At 55.7% G+C, this 17,277-nt stretch overlaps 1 protein-coding gene across 1 annotated transcript in view; it reads left to right on the top strand.

Annotated features, from left to right (window-relative positions):
- SYT7 (synaptotagmin VII) overlaps nucleotides 1-17,277 on the top strand; it is a 70,998-nt gene that overhangs the window by 37,066 nt on the left and 16,655 nt on the right. The window contains exon 4 of the mRNA XM_006874999.1: nucleotides 12,314-12,449. Coding sequence (XP_006875061.1) covers nucleotides 12,314-12,449 — 136 coding nt within the window. The remainder of the gene's footprint in view (nucleotides 1-12,313; nucleotides 12,450-17,277) is intronic.

Raw genomic sequence — 17,277 nt, 5'->3', positions numbered from 1 at the left:
AGAGGACGCCTTGAGAAGCGGCGGGGCTGCCCCCAGCGAGCCGGGCAGCGGTGGCAAGGCGGGGAGAGGCCGATGGCGGACAGTGCAGAGCCACCTGGCCGCAGGGAAGCTCAACTTGTCCAAGTGAGTGATGGCGCCCCATGGCCGCCGGAGCCATGAGCTCAGGCCTGCCCACGCCAGGGTGGACAGCGGGACCCCTGGCATGCCCGCTGCTGCCCCCCAGAGGTGCCATCCGTGGCCCCTGGCTCATTCCATTCCTCCCATCGTCCTTGCCATCGAACACAACCAGCTCAGCCATCCAATCTGTCGCATTCCAGCCTCTGGCTGCTGCCCCAGGAGCCTCTGCCAGTGACCAGGTCATGCCATCGTCTGCCCACTGGGCAGCTTCATTTCAGCCCTTGGGTCATCCCATTCTCTTTGATGGGCCATTGCAGACATCAGGCCATCCTTCCATGGGCATCAAGCCTGTGGTTGTCCAGCCATTGGCCCATCCCGTCCTTGGGAACTAGTCCACTCTCAGTCTCTGTGTTTTATACCAGTCACCAGTCACCGTCCTTCCCTCTTAAGGCCAGCAGATGGCTCTAGACCCAGAAGTAGAGCCGTTTCATTTTTGACCATCAGGTGACTCCATTGACGTATCCCAGTTTTGCTTGTACCATAACACCACAACCATTGGGCTATCCCCATTGGTTCACCTCATCTCAGCCATTTCCATTGGCTGTCCCCATCTTGGCCAACAAACTGCCCCACTGTCAGCTGTTGGGATTGTATGATCTTGGAAGCGGGATTGTTTAGTCCCAGCCAGCTTCTCTTCTGGATGGCAGAAGGTGATCTGGATGGCAAATAGAAGAGCTGTGCCCTTTTAAATAGCTGTCTGAAATTGTCAAATGGATAGTCCAACCTGTTGGCAATGAGCATAGGACTGGCCCTGTTCTGAGCAGATGGCATGTTCTCCCCAAGCAGTGGGACAGCCTTATCTTCATCATGGCATTTAGAACCCCCTAGTTGTCCACACTGAGCCCTCCAGACCCTAAGTCCTTTGAACTATGACCATTCTCACCCATTGGCGTGAGAGTCCCATTTTTAGCTGCTGGCACTGCCTTGCGCCCTGCTAGTGGAGCAGCCTCCCATTTAGAAGGCCACCTGCTCTGGCGCCATGTTAGCTGGTGTGTTCATCTCGGATGCGCATCCTGGTCCTTTGCAGAAGGCCTGTGACTGCTAACATTGGAACCACTGAGGGCCAGTTATTTGCTTGTTGGCCTGAGGAAGATGATGTTGATTTTCCTGAACATTTGAACATAGGGGGTCCCACAGGGAACCCCCACACCTTTTCAGAGAACCAGGCTCAGTGCCCCACCTTCTCCCAGCCTCTCTGGCCATAGTCTCCAGGCCGGCTGAGGCCTCCCTGCCATCTGCTGGCTCCAGGCCTGGAGGAACCAATTTTAGTTTCCTGTGACTGAGAGGTTGTAAATTGGACTAATTTTGGATGTGATAGGAAACCAAAATGAGGTCAGCAAGGAGGAGGAGGAGGTAGTGGCCAGAGTATGGCCTCCCTCCACCTTGGCCTGCCCCCAGGGAGTTGTGGGCCTACCTGGCTGCCAGGCCCAGGGCCTACTCCTGGTGGTAGCTCTGATTCCAGCCCCGAGCCAGGCAAGGCTGCTACCCCTCCAAAACCCAGCTTCAGCCATGTTGTGCTTTCTTCTCTCTCTTCCTTTTGCTCTTTGCTATTCTCTGACTTTTTTCTCTATCTATCTATCTATCTATCTATCTATCTATCTATCTATCTATCTATCTATCTATCTATCTCTCTCTCTCTCTCATGCTCTCTCTCATGCGCTCAGCCCCAAGAGGCAGCCTAACTGTTATCTTTTGGTTCCCAGGGAAGGCCCGAGGTGAAGGGAAGGAGGGAGGGTGGTTGCAGCGGTGAAAGCGGCTCCCAGGTACCTTGGGGCCTCCTTCCTCAGACAGTTCTGGGGTACACTTGTCTGCCCTGTGACCCCAGACCAAGGGTCAGCAAACTTTTTCTACAAAGGGTCAGATAGTAAATATTCAGGCTTTACAAGACATGTGGTCTTTTTCACAATTCTCCAGCCCCGCCATTGTAACATAAAAGTAAAAGGTAGCCATAGGCAGAATGACAGTCGTGTTCCGATAAAACTTTATTTATAAGAGCAGGCAGCAGGCCAGATTTGACCCACAGGCATAGTTTGCCCACCCCGGCCCTAGACTACTGGATGAGAAGACGAAGGAAAGGAACAGGAGGAGGAGGATACTAGACCCTCCAAGACCCAGAGTAGAGAAGGGACTTCCCCACATGCCACCTAGTATCTGACTCAGCACTGTGGTGCTTTGATGACACCCTAGCTCTGGCCTTGCCTGTGGGGCTTACAGAAATCTCTGGCCAGAGGGCACAACGGGCAGGTTATCCAGAAGGAGGATAGGGCTTCCTGGTTCCTTCTGCCTTCACCTCCTGAGACATTTGCAGCTCCCACTGGCTTGGGGAGCATTTATCCCTGAAGCCCTTTCCAAGGCTGACCTCACTAGGTCCTTATGGCAACCCTAAGACAGAGGCAGCTCTAGGATTATTTTATCCCCATTTTACAGATGAGATAACTGAGGCCCGGAAAGGGTCTTCAAAGGGTCACAGTTCATAAGTGGCAGAAATGGGTGTGAGCCTGGGTCTATTGACCCGCTACTGTGTCAGGCTGTGTCCTAGTTCTTATCTGTCTCTGCCTACTGCAGTGCCGCTGGAGCCTCAAGTACGTAGGAAGGGCAGGACAGTCACCTCACTCTCCATCAGAACCTTGGTGATGATGGTTCTGGGGGCTCCCACCCCATCTGCTCTTGGTCCTTACTCCATCCCATGAAGACAGCAATTTTCCCACCCAGTGAAGAAAGTGTGCTGGGGGCCTTGGACACACTGACCCTCAGAAGTAAAGCAAAGATCTGTCTCCAAGTCTGAGTTCTACAATGCACCTCCCCAGCCCCACTGCGTGTGCTTTATTAGGCCATCTCAGCGCTGGCCTGGATTTCCTCTGTCTCTAAAGACTGTGACACTTAGAACATGGAGCCAGACGCTCCAGTGTCCCCCAGCAAGGCAGTGGGAGGGGGAGACTCTCTCCACCCTCCCAATCCAAGATGACAGGCAGCACCGGGGGACCCCCCCAGGACCCGCCTTCACCACACAGCGCAACCTGCCTGCTCACACCAGCCTAGCGGGCAGCCCACCAGGAGGTGATGGGGACTAGCTGAGCCAGGGCCAGAGGAAGACAGGCAGGCCCACCTAGAGTCTGGAGGGGGGTTGCATGGGCGTGGTGGTCTCCTTGGTGAAGCAGTGGCGGCAGCGGCAGCAGCGACCACCCCGATGATGGAGGCCTGGCGAGGCCCGGCTGAGCAAGCCCTGCACGGGGGCCTCCTCGCGCTGGCCCTTGGCATCTTTCTCCTCCACTGCAATCCCTTCACCAGCTTCTCCTTTCTCTCCTCTCCTCCACCTGCCCCAAGTTTCGAGGACTCCACCCTGTCCACGGCCACTACCCTTGAGTCTATCCCCAGCTCCACGGGAGAGCCGAAATGCCAGCGACCCCGCACCCTGATGCGGCAGCAGAGCCTGCAGCAACCGCTGAGCCAGCAGCAGCGGGGCCGGCAGCCCAGCCAACCCACCACCAGCCAGAGCCTGGGTCAGCTGCAGGCCCACGTGGCCTCGGCCTCGGGCCCCAACCCCCGGGCCTATGGCCGGGGCCAGGCTCGGCAAGGCGCCTCGGCCGGCTCCAAGTACCGGGCGGCGGGTGGCCGCAGCCGCTCCAACCCAGGCAGCTGGGACCACGTGGTGGGGCAGATACGAAACCGAGGCTTGGACATGAAGTCCTTCCTGTAAGTCCTCCCCTGGAGCGGCCGGCCCCACTCCCTATCCAACCTCCTTCCCCACACCTCCTCTCAGGAGCTCTCCAGCCAGGCTCCTGCAGGAGAACCAAGCCTACTCGGCTGCCCTCTCCCTACCTTTGGAGGCTTCTGCCCCTCATGCAAGGATTAGAATCTGAGTCATTCCCTGTGAGGATCCCAGGCATCGCTCCCCATCCGCCCTGCCTCAATGCCTCACGGAGCAGAGAAGGTCTCCTGGAAGCCAGTGTACACAGCTGCTGAGGTTTCCCACTCCTCCCAGCCTGGCCTTCTGCTCTGGCGACCTCTCTCTCCTCCCCTTTCCCATCCAAACCCGGTCTTCTTCACTCCATCTGTCTGTCTATTTTCCGGCTGGCCGGCAGGCCCTCAGCTCTGACATACTCCTTCCCTGTAACCTGACTCTGCTACCCTTCCTGACCCACCTTCCCTCCCTCTCATTCCCCAAGTCCTGTGTCCTCCACCTCCATGACCTTGTGTATCTGCCTGTCCTCCAGCAACCTGCTGTGATAAACCACCCCTGAGGACAAACTTGGGGGTCTCCCCAAAACTTTAGGAAAGGCAGTTTCTAAACCACAGCCTTTTTTGGTGTGTGCAGGTCTCGCTGTGATGCCATAGTTAACCAGAACCACGCCCCTAGCCATTTCCCCCCACCTTGCCTTCACCCTCACTGTAGGAGCCCATGTAACCTCTCCCTTATCGGGACCCCTGGGCATCTGTACCCACTCTCCAAATGAATCCAAGGCATCTGGGTGACTGTCTTCCAAGGCCGAAGCCTAACTGAGCTTCCTTCCAGCCTTGGAGTTCTTCCCTGGAGGACTTTTCACTCAGCAGGACAGGCTTCTCAGAGGAGAAAGGGGAGAGGAAGAGGAACCCAATGTCAGGGACAGCTCACCGATAAGACTTGGGGATGCCCAAGACAAGTGTGTCCCTGGGAACATCCTGCCCGTGACTGAGACCCCAGCCAAAGCTCCCAGGCCCAAGGGGATTGGGACTCCTGGATGGGAGCCTTTATGGAAAAGGAGTTTCCTAGGTCCAGCTGGACAGACATGTCCTATGTGATGCTCCCTGACATACCTGGGCAGCCTACCCAATGACGGCTCCAACCCAGCCAAGCCCTGTAAGAGACAAGATGTCCAGCAGAACCTCCTGGCTCCCAGGTGATGTTTGTTCCGGACGGATGCCATGCAGATGCTGTGGTTGCAGAAGAATGTGGGGAGGTGGTTCTGCTGAGGCCTGAGCACAGTGAAGGTCCAGCAAGGGCCCTGCACCCCTCTCCTCCTGGACTTTGGATGGCCCTTCCTGCAGCTGTCACCTGAGATACAGGCAGGGCTGTGTCTTATACAGGCTCCGTCTTACCCTACTCTTCCTTGCCTCCCAGCCAACCAGGATAGAATGAACAGTTGTGTTCCAGCACCCTTCCCCGCCCACCTGACTCTCCACAAAGTCTTCTCCCCACCTAGAGCACCCCCCATGACCCCCATCTTCTATCCATGTGCCTTCCAGCAGAGATCAGCCAGAGTTTTCTGTAAAAGGCCAGGTAATATTCTAAAGGAGCCCAGCGACTCCTCAAGAGAAAGATGAGGCTATCCTCTCCCAGTTCTCCTCTGTCCTGAAAGGTCACTCTGAGTTGGAATCAACCTGACAGCAGTGAGTCTGAGGCTTTGTGGGGCACATGTGACTCCATCACATGTTCTTTGTCTTTTTTTTAACATGTAACACCATTCTTAGCTTGGGGCCCATACAAAATAACAAACAGCAAGCTGTTTGTGAGCTCCTTGCCTTCCAGGTTAGCTGCCCAAGCTTTGGAGCCCCCAAACATTGGTGGGCCAGGTAGAGAATCAGATGCCAACTGCCTCATGTTGGGAGAGTGATATTCTTCCTGTTTAGGGGGGTGACTCTTCCCACTTCTCTGCTCCTCGGGCCCCTCATTCTGGTCCTTGAGGTTCTCAGTGCTGGAGAGAATGACAAATTGGCTATTTATGCAGAGGAGCTGCTTTGTTTTTTCAAGAAGAGCAAAAGGAGTATCTGAGAAATGCATTAACCGGGGAAAAACATGTTGTTTTTGTTGGGTTCGCCTTCCCCCAGCTCAACTAGCTCCCAAGCAGCCAAATGGAATTTTACCAATGAGTACCGGTGGGCAGGAAACAAAGAAAAGGAGGGTTTGTCCTGAAGGAAGGAAGGATTTGTTTCCCCGAAGTTGGATGCCAATTTGAATGTCAGCCTGGAACCACTGTGCCCCGGGCAACAGACAAAGAAGGCCAACCACGTGGCTGCCTCCTCTGGTCTGCTCCCACCCACCGGCACCTGCCATTTCCCCATCCCGCTTCTCAAGATGTTGCTCTCACCTGTGCAAGCCTCTTTTCAACAACCTCTGTGGGAAGTCACTAGACTGAGCTCATCCTCTAAACGTTGCCTTCTGAAGGTTGATTTGCTGGCAGAATTCCTGACCCAGGATCCCCTCCCCTCAGAAATGGCCTGGTGGTCTTATCTTCTTCCTCTTGGGCTTTGATGCTTCCATACCTGCCCCATCTGTGAATACCTCTGCCTTGTTTCTTCCAAAGACCCAGCACTGCATGGATTCTATAAAGCACCCAGAAAATGCCCATGATGTTAGATGATTTTGAGGGGCAGCAGACCATCAGCGCTTCCTTCTCTCCCTGGAATATGCAGGTGACCCTGCAAAGCTCCAGGGCAGTTGCCTAGTGTCTTTTGAGTATGCCATGCTTCGACTTCGGACCATGTGTCCACTCCAAGAGACTCTCACTTCTCCATGACCTGCGTCTCCAGCCTCTCCACGCCGTCTTCCCTGCAGACTCCGGCTACCTGTCCTCTTACCAAGACTTTTTCCTACCTGCATGACCTGCAGTTTCGCTCTCCTCACCTTTGCTGTTCAGTGTCTTCTAGACTATATCTCCAAAGAAAGGTCCCCAAATGGGACCCCCAAATCTTCATGGTTATTGCTTGGATCTCCAGGAAGGGGGGGCACATAGAATAAGGCCCCTGATGGTGACAGGGACACCTCTGAGGGCTGTTTGCCAGAGATACTTCCGTTCTCCTCTGATGGGCTATGTAGCCAGAGACCCTCGCATCTAGGACTTCTGTCTGGCTTCTACCCCAAAACTAACTTTCTGAGGGCCCTCTATAAGCACAGAGACAGCACCCATTGGATTTTGAACCTTTTGAGAGCCCCAACCTGCCTGCCAAGCCCTAACCTTTCCTCCCAATGGCCCAAGTCTTGTGACCTCTGACCTTGAATCAGCCTTTGGAAAGCTGAGGTGTCCCAGGGCCTAGGCTCCCTTTCCCCAGTTCCTACCCCCATACCAGAGCTCTCCTGGGGCAGTCCCCATTTCTCTACAAAGAACCTTGCTCTCTCATCCCAAGACAGCTTGGACTCTAGACACCCCCAGCTCCCTACCTCCCCCTACTCTGTTCTACTCCTGTTGACAGTGCTGAGGGGTGACTCTCTCTCCACAGGGCCAGTTTCTTACGCTTTTTTCTTCTCTCTCTTTGTCTCTGTCTCTGTCTCTCTCTCTCCTTCCCCTGCCCCCGCCCATGGGGCCTCCTCGCTGCACCCCCGGCCGCTGGGCTGCCCGCCCCGGGCAGGGAAGGCCGGATGGTGGTGCTATCCTTGGTCTTAGGGCTTTCGGAACAGGATGACTTTGCCAATATCCCTGACCTGCAAACCCCAGGAACCCAGCTGAACCAGAACGCTCAGGGGGACAAGAGGTACGCGCACAGGCGAGGGTCTGCGGCGGCGGCGGCAGAGGAGGAGGCGTGGACAGGCCACCCCCCTTGACCGGCCCAGCAGCTGGACTAGGTGGCAGTACTTCAGCGGATGCTGGCGCCAGGAAGACAAGTCCCCTCCCCAATTGGTGCCTTCCCATACATCCACCGTGGTGGTGCCCCTTGGGTCTGAGGCCATGTGGCCATCCTGGGACCATTCTGGATCAAGCCTGCTCCCCGGGCACGCCTGCCCCTGGCCCGGAGCAAGCCCAGCCTTTTCTGCCCCCATCTCCCTGCTTGGCTCTCTTCTGCAGCCCCTCCATTTTTCATCTGCCCCCATCTCCGACCCCGAAATCCCTGTTTCTCTGGTGGTTGCTGGGTGGAGGGGATGTCAGGGAGGGGCGAAGCCTGTTCTCCCTCATCCACAACACCTCAACCTCCCTCTTGCCTGCAGGCCCCTTTATGGTGGTTGCCCCCCCCCCATCTCTGCAGGAGTGTGACTGGGCTTCAAATGGGTGAGGGTGAGGAGCCCGTGTGGGGAGGGACAGAAGGCAGAGAACACTGGGGCTCAGGGGAGGCCTGGCGACAGGGCCAGAGAGAGAGGTGGCCTCTGAGCCCAGGAGGCCAGAGGAGGACATGGGAGGGTGAGGCTGGCTCCAGCAGGCTTTCTATCCCTGGTGACCCCATTGCTGGCTGGCCCTCAGGGCCCTGTGAGACCAGCAGAGGACTGGCATTTACTTCTGTGGCCTTGGACATCAGAAATTCAGGAAATGGTTCCAAGCAGCCCTCCAAGGAAGGACTGGAGCTCTGCTCTTGGGGACAGGCCAGAGGTCTCAGAATTAGGGTGGCATTACAAAGATCTTGGTGACAGGTCAGAGGTCCCAGAACTAGGGTGGCATTACAAAGGTCTTGGGGACAAGTCAGAGGTCCCAGAACTAGGGTGGCATGACAAAGATCTTGGGGACAGGTCAGAGGTCCCAGAACTAGGGTGGCATGACAAAGGTCTTGGGGACAGGTCAGAGGTCCCAGAACTTGGGTGGCATTACAAAGGCAAGGTAGCTCTTGGCTGGGTGACACCATGCCATTGCCTCTCCCACCACCACCCCTGCCCTAGCAATAGGAGGAGGCCTCATTCCTTGGGCCAGGCTCACTAGGAAACCCATATAGGTAAAACAGGAGATCTGGCAGACAGGACCCTGGCCTTCTAGCTTGGGCCCTGGGACCTTGGACCAGTCCCAGTCCCTCCTGGGCTTCTGCCTCATCTTCTGACAAGTGAAGGCATTGTACAGGGTAACCCCTACGAAGTGCTCCCTGTAGCTGTCTTCCAGCTCTGACATGCTAAACTCTAATGAGGAAGACAGGCCCTGAGGCTGGGCACTTGTCAGCTCTGTGAGTGGATGGGTGACCCTGACACTGGGGAAGAGGCTAGGAAGGGCTAGCCAAGGCTGCCACTGGGTGTCCCTCCATGCCAAGTGCACAGTTGCCTGTCTATGGCGGGCAGGGCTAGAGGCCCCAGGGAGGAGGGCAGGAGAGGGGCCAGTGAGTTCCCTCAGCATCAGGGATGGTATCAACCCTGAGCCCATGTGCAGGAGGGGGGACTTGCCACCTCAACCCATCTGGGCACTGCTGGAGCCACGGTTCCTGGCAGGCCACAGGGAGAGGGAGTAGGAGATGCTCGAGGCCTCTGAAAGGCTACTGGGGACCAGAGCCCCTCTAGGGGAAAGGTGTGAAGCGTGAGGGAGCAGGTGCAGGCTGGAAACGAGATTTCGCATCACCCATGTGTTAATTAACTGGCTCCATTTTCACCCACAGCCTATTTTTACCTCCTTGCCACTTAGGTCTCGCTCCATATTTTAACACACCCATCCCTTCTGATCATGATATCAGCTTGTCGCCATCCTTCCTGGGAAAGGTGGGTGTGGAGGCGAAGGCTATGGGCCTGCCCCGCCTCACCTGGCTTTCCGAGTGGACACATGCCATTCACACCTGCTCATGCCCATCCCATCTTGGAAACTCCTCCCTCAGGGCCCTTGTGGTACCCGGGGATTCGGAATGGAGTGCTCTCATCCTGAAGGTTCCTATTAGCTCCACCCTGAGGACCCCAGGCCTCTGGACCTGGGAGGGATGGGCTGGGTCAGCTGTCCCTCCGCGGTCCCTTATCCTGCTTGGTCCAGGCCCACCCTTCTCCACCCAGGTAGTCTTTTGGTCACATGTACCCTAGATTGTTGGGGAAGATCTGCACCCCCTCATGACCTGTTAGCAACAGGCTCCGGAAGGTCTTCTGGGAGACAGGAGGACCTATGAGGAGAAGCAGTCATTTCAGGTCCCAAGTGGGGTGGGGGTTGGTGTCAGCAAGTGAACAGGGAGAGGGCGGGTCACTAGAATTCCCGGTGGCCTTGAAGTCCCATCCAGGACCCACCACCCCTGGGCCTCACCACAGACTCGACATCAGACTTCAAGGACCCAGGAGGGAGGCCCTGGCTCCCATGGCCAGTTGTGCCCATTCCACACTCACCCATTGTCCTGCACCCATTCCAGGCTCACTCTCTCAACCCTCCCCTTTGCCATTGCTTCTTGGGATCCAAATGGTTTCCACCGTGGCCCACCCCCACCCTAGTAAGGGGCAGGGCGGAGACCAGGCCACCCACCCCATTGCTCTCCTTGCTCCGAAGTCACCATGTTTCTTCTGCCCCATGTGTGTTCCCTGCCTCCTCTCTGCCTCTCCTTTTGGCCAACTGGCTCCTCCTTGACCCCTTGTCCGCCCAGCAGCCTTCATCATGCGTCTCTTACTAACCCTTTCTTCGTCCTCCTCTCTCTCCTTCCTTCCATCTGCTCCTCACAGGGATGTCCCTGGGCCGGTGACGGGGCCCTTGGCCTCTCCCTCTGCCTCTCTGTGCCTTTCGTCTCTGTCCCTCTCTGTCCTGTGACTTCTGACAGCTTCCGTGGTGCTGACCATCTTTCCCAGGCTGCTTTGCAGCTGCGCTGATGCTGTGATGTGGCCAGAATCACTCCGACGTCCTCATACTTTCAGCAGCCAATTTTGCGCGCTCCTCTCCTGCTCTATTATTAATCTGACTTTACCTCTTCAGCTATTTCAGTCTCCTCTTCCTCCCCGTGCCTGTCTGCGTGAGCACATGTACACGTGTGTGTGTGTGTGTATGTGTGTTTGTACATCCGGGTGTGCGCTGCTGTGGACATGCAGCCATGCCCCGGCGTGGCCCTGGGAGGGCTGGGGGCATTTCCAAGTTGCCAAGGCCGGGCCAGGTCTCCACAGCAGGTGTGTGGAGGCGTCTGATGCTGCTGGAGTGTCTGCCCCCAAAAACCGCTTCCTACTTTTTCTGTTTCAGTGGGTCCCAATTTAAATGCAAACCTTGGCATGCCAGGGTTTCCCCAAAATATGTTTGCTCCCAGGATGTAAGGGGGCTGTCACTGTGGGGGCTGTCACAGCTCTTCTGGTCACCCGCCTGGCTGCTCTGGTACCCCTGTTCCCTTGGGAGTCTCATGCTTGCATGTGTGCCATGTTTGTGTGTGTGTGTGTGTGTGTGTGTGTGTGTGTGTGTGTGCAACCTGCTGCTGGATTCTGATGTCTCCCCTCCAGGCCCTGGCATCTACTCATGCATGTCTGTCTGTCTGCCTGTCATGGCCGGCTGTGGACTGGTGGCTGGTGTAGCCCAGAGGCCGTGGCTCCTGTCCAGCCCGTGTGTCTGTTTCAGTCTGTGGCTGTCCCACAGCTCTTCAAGTCTAACCTCATGCTGCCAGTCCCCTGTCTCCTCCTGCCTACCCCACCCCCTCCTCCTCATGGGATGTTCCAGCCTGGTCCTGGGCAGGGCTCTGGTTCCCCCTTCCTGAGCCTGGGCTGAAAGAGTCCAGACTCACCAGCCAGGCCCTGAGCCAGAGCGAAGCTTCCCAGGAACCACATGGAACCGGATGTAGACAGGACCTAATATGTGCCCCATCTTCCTCAGCCCCTGGAAGAGATCGGGCAGAGGCTGTAGCCACAGAGTGCCTTTTAGAAGGGTCGGGGCTGGAAGGAGGTCAGGGCTGTAGATACTCTCTACCCACCACGAGGCAGTTTTTAAATGAACTGAAGTAAAAATCAGTTCTCCGTCACACTCACCACAGTTTAAGAGCTCAGTGGTCACATGTGTCAGGTGGTGACAGTGGAGTAAAGTGACAGAAGGGCTCTGTCACCAGGAGCTTTCTCCCGGACAGGGCTGTGTAGATCCTGGTCTTGAGTCCGCAGTCCGCCTGCAGGGAAGGGCAGACGTTCTGTCGCTGAGCCCAAGCAAACACAGGTGGTGAGCTCTGAGACACAGGCTGGGAACGTTTACAGAGGGTGACGATGCAGAGAGGCCTGGGCAGTGGGTCCAGGGAGCAGACCTGGTGTGGAAGGCATGCTCAGAGACCTCCAGGCCAAGATAATGGCTGGAGGGTGGGGGAGTTTCTGGGGAGGAACAGGAGGGAGCATCTGAGAGCAATGAACCCAGGTCCCAGGACAGAGGTAAGGGGATCTGAGCTGCAAGGAGGACAGGGATAGAGTACCAGTCTCCATGGGAAGCCAGGTTTTCGGTGGACCAGCGTGCCACTCTGCCTGCCTGCAGGTCCTCAGAGATAGACCTGCTGCAAACAGGCCCATGGTGTCCAGCCCACACCCACCTGCCAATCCTTGCTCATCCAACTCCCCCATCCCCAGGTTGCCCACAGGCGGGAAAGCAGTGAACACAGCCCCCGTGCCGGGCCAGACACCCCACGATGAGTCTGACCGTCGCACCGAGCCACGCTCCTCTGTCTCAGACCTCGTCAACTCCCTCACCAGCGAGATGCTCATGGTGAGAAGGGTGGGGTGGGGGTGGGCACGGGTGAGAAGTGTTCGGATGGAGTCAGTCCACACAGGAAGGGAAACCCATAAGGACTGTTCAGTACCTGTGACTTGGGCTCTTCCCCAGCTCTTTCGCTGAGATAGCCTCTCCATGCCTCAGTTTTCTCATCTGTCAGTGAGAAAAAGAATGCCCATCCTCCTTCAACTCCTTTCTGGATTCCAAACCTGTTACCATTTGCCATTCAGGCGATCCTATAGGACAGAGTTTACAAGGGTTTTCGAAGGTTGTAAATGTTGGCCAAGGAAAGACTGCCACAGCTGTCTCTCACCGAGAGGCTGAGGGTCCAAACCGCCGACCTTGTGGTTAGCAGTTAAGTGCTTAACCACTGTGCCACCAAGACTCCTCTGGATTTCTAAGGGATTTAGGAAAATCTACTCCTGTGAGATTTTTTTTCTGATCCTAGAAGGGAAGGTTGGTGGACAGAGGACTGAGGGCAGAAGTTATCCCTTCCTTCACAGTGGCGTCCCTTTGAGTGGAGGTCTGAGGTGGACCCCCTGGCTGAGTAGGTCTTGTATCCCCAAACTAGGGGCCTCCCGGAACCACTGCTGTGGACAGCTGGGGCCCCTAGAGAACAGGCCAGCAGGGGCCCCTGCTTCTTGGGATCCTAGTCCTGGCCCCTTTTTACCAAGATAGACAGGTTGGCTTCTTTGCATGGTGCCCCCTAATGGCAGGGACGAGTCATGACCATTGCTTTCTAATGAGCCCTTGTTGTGTTGTTGTTGTTGTTATGTGCTGTGGAGTCGGTTCTGACCCATAGCGACCCTGTCCAGGGTTTCCGAGGCTGTAAATCTTTACGGGAGCAGAAAGCCTCATCTTTCTCCCACAGAACAACTGGTAGTTTCGATATGCTGACCTTGCAGTTCACAGCCCGATTCGTAACCACTACGCTACCAGAGCGCCTTGTTGTTGTTGTTGTTGTTGTTGTTGTTGTTAAGTGCCGTGGAGTCAGTTCCGACTCATAGCAACCCTGTACAGGGTTTCCGAGGCTGTAAATCTTTACAGGAGCAGAACGCCTCATCTTTCTCCCGCGGAACCACTGGTAGTTTCGAACTGCTGACCTTGAGGTCCGCAGCCTGATCCGTAACCACTACGCTACCAGAGCTCCTTGTTGTTAAGTGCTGTCAAATCTGTTCCAACCCATAGTGACCCTGTATAGGATTTCCGAGGAGCAGCTGGTGGACTTGAACCACCAATCTTGCGGTTCAAACTGACCTTGCAGCATCACAGCAAGACTCCCTGAAAAGCCTTTGTTGTTGTAAAGTGCCATCGAGTGGTTCCAACCCACAGCAACCCTGTTTAGTGTATCTGAGGAGTGGCTGGTAAGCTTGAACCACCAACTTTGCAACTCAAACCGACTTTGCAGTCCAGCACATTAACCCACAGCACCACACCAGGACTTCAGAGAACCCTCGTGGTGGTGGTTATGTGCTGTGAAGTCAGTTCCAATTCATAGCCACCCTGAATGGGGTTTCCAAGGCTGTACACCTTTATGGGAGCAGAAAGCCTCATCCTTCTCCCACGGAACTGCTTGTAGTTTCGAACTGCTGACCTTGGGGTTAGCAGCCTGACTCATACCACTATGTTACCAGAACTCCTTCCAAGAGCCCTATTGTTAAAACTATCAAGTCAGTTCCGACCCATAGCGACCCTGTTTCTGAGGAGCGGCTGGTGAGCTTGAACCACTGACCTTGCAGCTCAAACCGACTTTGCAGTCCAGTGCATTAACCCTCAGCGCCACACCAGAACTCCTCCAAAGAGCACTGTTGTTGTTGTTGTTAAGTGCCATGAAGTTGGTTCTGACGCATAGCTACCCTGTATAGGGTTTCCAAGGAGCGGCTGGTGAGCTTGAACCACAGAACTTGTAGTTCAAACGACTTTGCAGTCCAGCACATTAACCCACAGTGCCACACCAGGAGTCCCCAAAGAGCCCTAGGGTCCCAAATTTCAAGGGGGGATCAACACCTCCCTCCCCAAACCCTACAGGGAGAGGACACTGGGATTGGGAAGTGAAAGATTGGCAAACAGGAATCAGTTAAAGGTCTTCCAGCTCAGAAATCCCAAGAAGACTTCCAGAAAGTGTAGGATTGGGAGGCTGCTCTGCTCAACCGGACTTGACCTAGGGCAAGTCACTTCCTTTCCCTGGACTTCAGTCCTCTCCGGCTACCACAGAGCTAATCCCAAAGCCACCACCATCCCTGAGGCCCCACTCTCCTGCCATACAGCATTCCAGCCAGCTCTAGTCACCCATAACCACTGCCCTTTTCTAGCCCAGAGCATCTCAAATTTTCATTTGCACTGGAATCATCTGGGGAATTGGTTAAAATGCAGATCCTGAGTCAGCAGCCTTGGGGAAAGTTAGGGGGAGGGGGGGTCTCAATTCTGCATTGCTTTGGGATCAGAGTAGAACCTGAGATGGTTCCTATCCCAGATCTTGTCTCCCTCCAGCCTGCCTGCCTTCCCCATGCCACAGGCCCCTGTGAGCCTAACCCTCCACCACCTTCTTCCCATCTCCCCCTACCCATGTGGTTGGCCTTGGATGGAAGGACACCCACCTGGCCGCTCTGCAAACTCCTAATTGGTTAGAGCTTCCAAGTAGCCAGGTTCCCAGAAGGACTGGCCCCTTCTCAGCCAGCTTGCCTGCACCTTGTAGCCCTTAGGGAGGGGCTGGCAGCTGCAAACTGAAGAAGGACCTACAGGCACAATCTCTCTTTCTCCTTCCCTCTCACATACTCAGAGGAGGAGGTGGGGAGCAAGTAGCTGCCCCACCCAGGGCACTGTCCCAGGATAGTGATGATAAAATGGGTTCACTGTGACCTCACCCAAACCCTGAGGGCCCCAGGCCTCTCTCTGGTTGTCAGAAGCTGGGATTACTGGACAAGTTGGGCACCCACAGCTGGTCAGACTGAGAGTCAGGCATGTCAGAGCTGTTGCCCCAGTGTAGGGGCCACTTGGATACTCTTTGATACTGCCTTCTGCAGGAGCAGGGGCTGGGGCAGCATTTCCCCTGGGGTTGGCCAGTCATGTTGCCATGGAGACAGCATCAGGGAGCTGCCCCGGCTGGTTAATTAGGTCTCAGGGCTATGACTGTGCTAGGAAAGGCTTGAAACAGACATATAGCCACTTCCCCCTGCTGAGGTGATACCCAACTGACCAGGTGGCCAGAGGGAGCCTCAGATGGGGCTGGGTCGGCTGGGCTTCACTCACCGGACACTGAACCCTACAGAGAAGACCCTACATGTCTTAGGGTCTCAGTCACAGGGAGGGTCAGCAGGCAGGGCCAGACTATGGAGAGGACTGAAAGGGACCCCACAGGCAGGTCTGTGGCCCCCGGTCAGCAGATTCAGGAACCAGGTTCTGAAGGAGTGAGCCTGGTATGAGCTGATAGCCCTGGGGCAGTGGGCTCGGGACTGAAGTTCACTTCAGGGGTCTTAGAGGGGCTGTCAGGACTGTTGATCCAGTCAAAGAAAGGTACTAGAGGCCCCCCTATTTCTCTTTGACACCCCAGGAGGAGTGTGAGAGCCAGGTGGAGAGAGAGTGGGTTCTGGCCTGAATCCCAAGTCAGCCATTATTTGTCACAGGTGGTTTGGGGCAAGCCACCCAACCTCTCTGTGCTCCAAATCCAAATGGAATCTGGTTGTACCTGCCTCTTGGGCTTGTTATAAGGAGTAAATGAGGGCATGCCGGTGAGGCCCAAACCACAGGGCAGGGCCTGAGCACAGCAGCCAACTGACACGGGATTCCCACTGCTCTCCAGTGGGTTCCAACTCATAGTGACCCTGTAGGCCTGCCAGGGCTGTAATATTTACGGAAGCAGACTGCCACATCTTTCTCCCATGGAGCAGCTGGTGCGGTCAGCAGCCAATCATATAACCACAACGCCACCAGGAGTCATGTGACAGGGGACCCTTCCTTTGATTAGTGTGATTTGTCTGAGTCTCACCTGTGGTGGGTGAGTCCGGGCAAGCTCGAGAGGGGGAGAGTCTCCCCATTGCCTGGGGATGTGGGGCTACTGTCTCAGTGGGTCTGTACTGGCTGTGCAACCTTGGAAAGTGACTTAACCTCTCTGAGCCAGTCTCGTCAGTTAGAGAGTGATGATAACCGCCTCGCCTGGCTGTTGTCAGGATTCAGTAAGAAGGTGACGTGAGTCTTCATCCACGGTAGGTGTGCACTGTCCATTCTTACTGTCTGGTGGTCACTTAGTATTTCAGACCATGGGGAGTGGGCGATACAAAGGTGCCGGCAGACTTTGCCTTCACTGTGCACTTGGAGCCGAGTCCTCCTCTCACCCTACTCTCTGAGATGCTTTAGACAGGACACCTGCACCAAGTGGGCGCCATGACTGGGTCTGGGGAGGGTTCCAGCACCTCCCCAGCTGCTCTCCATGAGAACACTTGGCTGAGAGACCCCACCCCCATTTCCAACTCATGGCGACACCATATGTGTCTGAGTAGAGCTGTGCTCCACAGGGGTCTCAATGGCTGGAGATCACCAGGCCTTTCTTCTGAGGTATCTCTGGGTAGATTCCAACCTCCAACCTTTCAGTGTGTTAACTGCCCACTCAGAGACTCCCTTCACCCACCCACCCACCCCCACCCTATCACTTCTGTGTTTCCAACATCGGGTTAGGAATTCTAGACCCACTGCACCCTCTGTCCTGGACCCCCTTCAGGGATGGGGACTGAATGCAGGTGTGTCTTCCCTGCCACATGTAGTGACTATATTCATCTAAGGTGCTCTTTAAACAATGCAGATGCTGGGCCCCACCCAGCCCACCTAA

Source organism: Chrysochloris asiatica, unplaced genomic scaffold (assembly GCF_000296735.1).
Source record: "Chrysochloris asiatica unplaced genomic scaffold, ChrAsi1.0 scaffold00310, whole genome shotgun sequence".
Taxonomy (NCBI): Eukaryota; Metazoa; Chordata; class Mammalia; order Afrosoricida; family Chrysochloridae; genus Chrysochloris; species Chrysochloris asiatica.
This window is presented reverse-complemented; position numbering and strand designations above follow the sequence as displayed.